This window comes from Cyprinus carpio, chromosome B22 (genome assembly GCF_018340385.1).
Source record: "Cyprinus carpio isolate SPL01 chromosome B22, ASM1834038v1, whole genome shotgun sequence".
Taxonomy (NCBI): Eukaryota; Metazoa; Chordata; class Actinopteri; order Cypriniformes; family Cyprinidae; genus Cyprinus; species Cyprinus carpio.
In genome coordinates this window covers 33731632-33740759 of record NC_056618.1, presented here as the reverse complement: position 1 = coordinate 33740759, position 9128 = coordinate 33731632, and the positions used below count along the sequence as shown (strand labels likewise).

The 9128-nt window shown below is 34.7% G+C and overlaps 1 protein-coding gene across 9 annotated transcripts in view; it reads left to right on the top strand.

The window, feature by feature from the left end:
• Positions 1-5543: 5543 nt before the first annotated feature.
• Positions 5544-9128, top strand: part of LOC109047425 (ephrin type-B receptor 3-like) — a 48295-nt gene continuing 44710 nt past the window's right edge. For all 9 annotated transcript variants that reach the window (XM_042749664.1, XM_042749662.1, XM_042749659.1 and 6 more), the window contains exon 1: positions 5544-6109. In XM_042749664.1, the coding sequence (XP_042605598.1) occupies positions 6046-6109 (64 nt within the window). In that variant the 5' untranslated portion in view covers positions 5544-6045. The remainder of the gene's footprint in view (positions 6110-9128) is intronic.

The window sequence follows — 9128 nt, the reverse complement described above, 5'->3', positions numbered from 1 at the left end:
CAAGACGTGACTCGTTTAGAGGAGTATGTACGAGAGGTCAGAGGTCAAATAGGAAAGGAGGAATGAGATTGAAGGGACGTCGCTTTGTATTTACATTTGGATTAGACTCTTTTGTGGACAATATTGGTGGCGTCTGAGTGGCTATTTGTCAGCGTGGTAATAGACTAACATGATAAAGGCTAATATACAGTATATATAATATACATTATCATTTTTATTATTTGTTAATATTTTAAAATATATTTATATTTAATATATATATATATATATATATATTCTTTTTTATTATAGATGTTATGAATTAATTAAATTTATTTACTTTTACTTTTTATTATAGATTTACTAAATTTATTTAAAATAATATATAGTATATTTTTTATTATAAGAATTTGTTACACATTTGTTAATATTATAGTTGTTACAAATATGTAGTTCTCAATTGTATTAGTTTTATCATAGTAAATGTTACATTATATTTGTCATATATTTATTTATTATACGTAATATATTATAAACACATTTATGAGACAATTCATTTTAATAGTGTTTTGTCCATTGTAGGAAAATAATAATAATAATAATAATAATAATAATAATATAAAAGTAATTAAATAAATAAATAATATCCTTTAAAGTATATATCTGGCACATTTATTTGTCTATAATTGCTTATATTTCTTGTCCACTGTGTGCATTGATATGTATATATATATTGTAATCATCTTCTTCTTCTTTTTGCATACATGACTATCTGTAAGACCTTTGGCACTAATCAGAAACCTGATTGCAGGCGTTCAGTTCTTGGAACTGTATCAGTGTTGTCTGTTGGCACAGCCTGCTCTCTGTGGCACAGCAATTATGTTTTGTTTTGTGAGACAATACATTTCCAAAACCCTGCACTTAAAGTGGGTGAAACCTGTCAGCCAGCATTTCACGCTCATGCCCTTACGCACATGAGTCCATACAGGTCAGGTGTGTGTGTGTGTGTGAGACACTGCCTATGTCCCCATATTTCAAAAGGCTTAAAAACATACACTTTTTTTTTTAATCTAAAAATGCACAAAGCTTTCTGTAAGGGGTAGGTTTAGGTGTAGGGCGATAGAAAATACAGTTTGTACAGTAGAAAAACCATTACGCCTATGGAGAGATCCATGTAAACCAATGTATATGTGTGTGTGTGTGTGTGTGTGTGTGTGTGTGTGTGTGTGTGTGTGTGTGTGTGTGTGTGTGTGTTGGAGAGATCAGTACAGTACACAGATTAGGCTGTTTGAAGTGCAGAGCGATGGGAAGAAGGTAACTGAAGGCAGTGATAAAGAGAGGGGGAGGCTCTCTGGAGGTGCCGGGACATCAATTAACAGTTCCCCTCCAACGACACCATAAATGACATTTCTACATACAGTAACTTACCCACAAACAAGCACCTCACACATCACAGCCTTGTTTAAAACTATTGCTTCTAGATCAGTGAAGATATTTCAGCATCCAAACTCATTTAAGTGATTCCATGCAAATGGGGAAAATAAAGTGGCCAGAGCTGCTTTACTGTATTACAGTGCTTTACAGCTCATTTGTATCTAATCGTTTAATCGTTATTCTGTACAGAATAATAAGTTATTATTATTAGTAATAATATATTTATCAGATTTTCTTTTCATAAGTAATTAAACTGTAATTAACAAGTGGTGGAAATAATGGTGCTGTATCTGTAAATTCTTTACAACTTAGATTTTACTTTAAACTTTAAAACCTAGGTTTATTTTTATTTTTTTACATGAAATGTTTATCCTTCCCATATATCCTGGGAATATATTTTAGCAACCAAAGCAGTTAATTCCAGCAATTTCATGAAAATGGAAATAAGAACATCATGCATAGGCCAAATCTTTTTTTCTTTTTCCTTCACAATAATTCTGTCATTTTTTTCTTAATATTAATAATTTTTTTGTGTATACTAATAGATGTATTGTTTAAAGAATAATGTATTAATAATTATTAGATTAAATCATATTTTTTACAGCTTTAATATATATATATATATATATATATATATATATATATATATATATATATATATATATATATATATATATATATATATATATATATTTTGTACAAGGAATTAAATCGTAATTAAAGAGTTAAAAGACTGCACAACATTTCAAGTTGTAACTTCTGCAAAACTTGGATTTTACTTAAAATGTAAAACTGTAGCTTTCAATATTTATTCATTCATTCATTCATTCAATTTTTTTTTTTTCCTACACCCCAGGCCACTGGCATTAGTCATTCCTGGTTCAAGTCCAACATGTTTAAGGAGCCGATGCAAAGCCCAATTTTCCAGCCCAGAACCATCTTTTCTTGTCTTCTTTTGAACCTTACAGAATTCTGCCAAAAGCTGGCACTGACGGTAGACAAGGGCTGTATGTCTCACAGCCTGCAGTTCATCTACAAATTTTCACTGTATATTCCCAGAAGAAAACAATATGCTCATACCCATTTTGCTTTAGAGCTAGTGTTTGTTAGTCCAGCATCAAAGCCAGCGGCGGCGTTGGGCAGGCAGGCCAGAAGTGGAAGGGGATCGGGTGTAAGTTTGAGAAATTTCCATATGTCCACATGGCAATAAAATGTCTGCCACTTTACTTATTGAGATTGTAATGAATGCCAGGTGCGTAGTCTGTTTTTTCAAAGTACTCCATTGACATGCAACTAAAATAATTTTTAAACAAATCTCGCTGTTAGACCAAAAACAGACTGTTCTGCTATTATAAAATACACAAAATGCTTATTACCATCCATAGGGACAATGAAACAGAAAAAAAATAGTTCTAAATGAAATCTAGAATTCAAATAATATCTAACCTTTAAAAACAGTTCACATATAATGACAAATAACCAAGCAATAAAAGTTTTGCAAAACAACACAGAACCTAAAAGCAATGAGCCAATCAGTCTATTAACTTGAATTTTCCAGTCATGCAAAATAGGCCCCAGAGTTTTAGCTCGACCGCATATTTATGGCTTCACACACATACTTTTTTACTTTAACAAACAGTCATATTAGAAGACTTCCTCAGTGTGCGGCTAATCCCTGTTCTCATGACCCAACCCTCTTTCAGATCGCACACATGATTACATTAAAACACAAGACTGCCTACACAATAAATCAAATCTCGCTTGTGTCTTCATACAAAAGCAGCTCTATAAACAATAAATATATGAGAGAAATGTGGAATTACAATTGATACACTCTTGATTACACTTAGACTCACTCACTTGTGTATTTTGTGGTTTGTCGCAGTATTTAATTGGTCTTTTATTGTTAAAATAGGAATTGAACTTTGAAAATAGATAAATATATTGTTTTAATTTAGTTTGAAGTTGAAATCTAGTGTGACGTTCTTTTTTTTTTAAATAATTTGGTTTAGTAAGTAAAATAAAAATGATTCAGCCCTAGGTTAAGTAATTTATGACGTCAGTATAACTTTGAAGACAAAACGATAATGGATATGGATGCAGCTATATAAACACAACATTGCGCCAAACTCCTGAAGCACTTGGCCTCTCAAGCAGTTAAAATATCTACATTTGATCTGAAATACTTTTGCTTTTATTGGCAATCAGCATTTAGCTAAAACTAAACTGAACATTTGGTGTGAATCAAGGCTCTTTACTGGGTCCTTTTATATTTAGCCTTTATTTCTACCTCAAAACAATATCATCTTCTAATATTCTCATGAGAAATACATATTACACTGTAGTTACACTTAAACATGCTGCTACAGATATCTAGATAATTCTGTATTTTAGCCATACACTTTTTATGTTTCAGTGCATCGAGAGTATTACTCATAAATGTCACAAAATATTTAACTGAACAGGGGAATAAAAGAAGTCCAGGAAGAGAAACTGAAACACCTTACCGCACTCATTTAAAAAACAGCAATGTATTGTGAGAATTACATCAGAAAAGCTTTTTATTATTTTAAAATCACTGTCAAAGTGCATTGTCTCAGTTCCACTCACAAACACACAGATATCGATGCATGCCTTCATTACTAGCAGACTGAACGGCAGTGCTCCCCCGTACAGTTTTCTAACAAAAGACTAGACCATGAATTATACGGACTGCTACAGCACAAATAACAGAACAAGATCATTCATTATCATTTAAGCATTACTCCATTGACTTAAGAGTAATTATATAATCCCTCAATTCACTTTCACCCTATATAAATGTATACACCTTCAACAGTCTGCATGTACAAATCTGCATGTACAAAACTCAATTTATAGTCTCCTTTATTGTGTTCTTTTTGTTTATCTTATTTTGTTCATGCAAAACTTTTTTTTTTTTTTCTGAAAGTTAGAAAACGAGTTTGCTTGTATAGTACACATACAAGCAGCTACTCTAAGTACAACTTACATTAATGAAATTAAGACATGTGATTTAAAGTTGGTTGCTAAACTGACACTGAAGATAAATAACATTTAAAACAAATAAATCAAGGGATGAGAAATTAATCTATAGTAATTTTAAGTATGAATTAACCTATTCAAAATGTATCAAATGCAATGCCTAGAACGTAAACCCACAGTATCAAAGAAAATAAATAAACATTCAGCAGTAGTAGCAGAAGTAATAACAATAAAAATAATAATTAAAAATTATAAATGTTACTACTGCATTTTATAATTAAAAAAAAAAAAAAAATGCAATAGGGAAATAATACTTTTAAGAAAGAACCCATTTACTTCGGATACAGTTTATATGTTTAAAGGAGGCCTCAAAATTGTTATCTACTACTTTTACCAGAAGTTAGAAAAGGCAGAGAGAAAAAGCGGTGGGATTTGAGTGTGTGAAAAAGAGATGAAAAGAATTTTGACGAGCAGGACCGCTTGCAAAAGTACAGCATAAAGCCACTTCATGTAAAACACATTTTAGCAGTAGTTTAAGTGTCATATCATCAATCATAATACACCACAAAAAAAAAAAAAAAAAAGGTTCAGACGGGCCAACGTGGCACATCTGAAGCGTTTCGCCAAACTTTTAACAATTCCCTCCTGCTTTCGGCTCTAGCGTCCGTAATTCAAATTCATGAACTGTAGTGTTAAAAAATAATAATAAAAAGATCACAGCGATTATTTATTGTAATATAGCTATGCATGCAAGCATTAAGCAATATAAATGAGCAAGTTTTACTTATACTGTGCAAAAGCCTACTTTGTGATAAATGTCGCAATAAAGCTTAGCTACGTATTTTACTGTGGTAAAAGTGCAACTCTAATAATTATTAAAATAATACGCGTGTGCACATTGTAACATAGAATGTTTCCAAAACAGCATATACATTAGATTTATTCGTTTCCACGAGAGTCTGAAGACATGCAAGCTCTCAAACCCGCAGAGCGGCGCTCTCACCCTGCCAACTGCGCCAGATCGTCGGGGGGCGTGGTCAGCAGAATGACTGACAGCGATTCTGAGCGAAAACTCCTCCCCCCACCGCCTTTCTCTCTCCCTCTTTCACTCTTTCCTTGATTTCAGAGCTGCCGATCTTCATTCCAGTGCGCATGGAAAGGCAGAGGAGCAGGAACGGTCGGCGCTCAGAAGGTGAAACGCGCTCAGGGATTTTACGCGTAAAGCCGCAATAAGGTGATTTTTTTTTTTTTTACGGGACGCGCTTTATTATTGGACTACAACAACAGAATGCTATCTGATAAGGAATGGACATTTAAACAACTGTTCTCCGTGTAGGGATCTCACTGTGCAACATCTATAAACGGACACACATGCTCTCCACTGATGAAAAATAAGCTGGAAAGAGCGTTTATCCCGTGGATGAGTTTTAAAGCTCTTTCAGCGCCGCTTTAGATATATTTTTTTGCACATTGGATTACATAAACACGGCTGCAATTGCGGTTTATGGAAACAGCTGAGAAGAAGACAACTGAAGTTGGAGAAGAAGGTCTCTGAAGCTGGACTGAGGGTCTGAAGGATTTTACAATATCCTCCTGGAGATCCACTTTCATGTCCGAAGTCTCTGGTTTATGACAATGGATTATTTGCTGTTTTTATGCGGCTTTTTGCTGCCTCTGTCCTCGGCTGTTGAAGGTAAGACCTGCATTTTTTTTCTTTCTCCCAATGCTTATCAACCCAAGAGTCTGGGAGGCAAGTCACGGGTCGATACCATTGATGCGCGTCTACAGGAGTTGCGCTTCGGACTCCGTAAATAATAACCGGGAATTAAGGTTTTAGTTTTATGCATTTTAATTAATGTAGTAACACGCGCCCGGTCCAATGCTCTCTTGGGGATTTGATATGGCCATTGAATGACACCAATACACATGCGATTACACTGCAGAACTTCTCCCTCCTAATTGTTGTTTATTTTCTTTCACCAAGACAATAGTTTCTGTCTTTCGCAAAGGAAATGTCTCTACAGGGAGCCCCACTTCAACAGTCTCTCTGTCAGACAAAACGCAAATCCAGGTCTCCTCAAAAGACACATGGTGAATTTGGAGCTTTTTATTTTTCTGAAATAATACAACGAGGTTCGGGCAACCCATAAATTGACCAAAAATTGGCATTTTATTAACGCCTTTGTATCTGAAGGCTGCTCCCGTGTTGTGAATCAATTATGGCCCCTTTGGCGTACGTGTTCCTTTTAATCACAATTACGATTCGTTCATTTCATAATGACTCAGATCGGTAGTTTAGTTGGCTTTTGATTCAATTAATTCTTCGAAGTCTGGACCCCCATTAGACTGAGGGACCTTTTGACACTAATAAAGAGGAAAACGAGCGGGCGCTTAATAGATTTTCAGGGAGAACAACAATGTCGATTTATTCATTTCTTTATTGGTATTTTTAACCATACAATTGGCGACAAGCATGAAATCGTGCACACTTGCTTATTGTACTGCTGCTCAGACGTGTCTATTGTGAGTCTACTGGTGAAATTCTTTAAAACAGCATTTATTATTTAATAAAACTCGTATGTTGATACTATTAATGTCGATATTGTCAGATAACTAGGCTATAACTACAGCCCCTTTAGCTACAATTAATCTTTAAAAAAAATTAAGGGTGAAAAGGCTTGCCTTGCATTTTACTGCTTAAAGTTGGTTTAGTACTATATCACTAACTAAATGAGAGGATCTGTCGCTTCCCTTGTTTATTTTATTTTTATTTGAATGCTTTAATGAGTGAAGTGGACGGATGTTGAATGCGGGAAGTTGTTTGGAGTTCATACGGGTTGTTTAGTTAAATGTAGGCTATTTATTATTTTTCCCCCCGCCGCCTTTTTCCCACCGTGGTGTATATTTCTATATTAGCGTTGTAAAATGTTATTTAAATAAACTTCGCTGCGTGATTTATAATTTTGTCCGATTACACATCAGAACAAATTGTGTGAATGCTTATGTGAAAGGCACAGGGGCCTCGATTGCAAGCCTATATTGTCTGATATATCGCTCTACTCGTTCAGCTCGAAAATCAAGCAGAATATTAACCGCCGTTAATTGTTGTCAAGTAGGCGATCATAATTATATTGTTTAATGAAAAGCATAATTTAACAAGTTGTACGTGACTACAATAAACAACTTAATCAGTGACTCGAATGACTCAATATATTGTTTAGGGTTGAATGTATTATTCATCTTATGTGTCCGTTTATACTAATAGATTTTAGGAGTGTGCACGAATTTAATTTAGGCTGACAACATCCATGCCATATTCTTGGTCTCTAGAGATTTTTTCCCTCAGCATAAGGATCAAAGCCGTCCAACATGCTTTAAAATGTGATTTTTAATGCATTTCTGATTTCTCTATCTATAGAATTAGTTATGCGTCACTCCCTGTTTGAATCTGAAATCAATCTCGTTTTAGTAGTTTCTCTCTCTCTTCTTGTCCAATCAGTCAAAGGCCTGGTTTTAATTCCCACTACCCTACTGTACTTATTATTTAGCACATAAGTGCTTGATAAACTTATTTTGTCCTGTAAACTAATTTAAGGCATATATCTAATCGGAGATGTGGTAAAACAGGCCTTCGCGGTAATTACGCGAAAAAGATGTAGACCATATTTGACCTCAAATCAACGTGCAAAAATACTGACTTTGCTCTTGTTTATCTTTCCCCCCACATGCACTGTATTTACAGTATTTTAGTCGTTAAAAGCAAGCGTCCTGCGCCCGTGGGAACATTTTCAGCTTTTTCGGAGAGTATCTGCCCTCTTCATGTCCCATTGAAGTGGCAATTCAAAGGTAAACGCAGTGAACTCTTCCTGACGAAATAACAGACTCATTATGGGGGTAAACAGCATTAACATGAGAAACAAGAGAATAATTAGAGGGCACATTCACTGCAGAAGAGCCGTAACGTGAGCTTGAAGAAAGGCCTGAACGCGCGCAGCGCAAGCAAAACATTTATTTATATTTTTAGAAAAAGATTCACTGTCACATGTGAGGTTTTGGGAAGCGGGCATGTTATAGGCCAGGATGTGTCCATTTTATTTAAACCGTTTTGCACTGACTAAAAATGTTTGCACTTTTCAGAAGCATTTATCAAAGCGCAACAGGCCCGTTTAAAAAATGGAAATGTTGATGGCAAACAATAAATGATGAACAACGTAAAAGAAACAGTGACAGTCGCATCGCATGAATTGTAGCCTACTTTGCATTTAAAAACCATATACAATTTAGACTAAAACCTTGTTTGTGATGTTTTTGACAAGTTACGCGTAATTTATAGACTATGTACCGCCATTAGCTATTTTTTTTCCCGCTGCTGCTATTTTAATAGCCTGTAAATACTACAACAAAGTAATATTAATAATAATAATAATAAATATTATTATTAATGGCAGTGTTAGTAGTAGTAGTAACCTACTACTGTTGAGCGCGACACCCGAATTCGTCAAATCGATGTGACTTCATCGATCTGTAAATTCTGCGGTCAAAAGGTTTAAAAAGAGGTCAAAGCATTGATCCGTTCTTCACACCATACACACGGCCTATGCTTCTCTGAGAGGCTCTTTTCTCAACTTATTCAATTACAGAAGAGCCGTTTTAAGCTAAACATGAGCACAGTGGTCTAGTTTTTTTTTGCTAATCTGTGTTCACCTCTAATA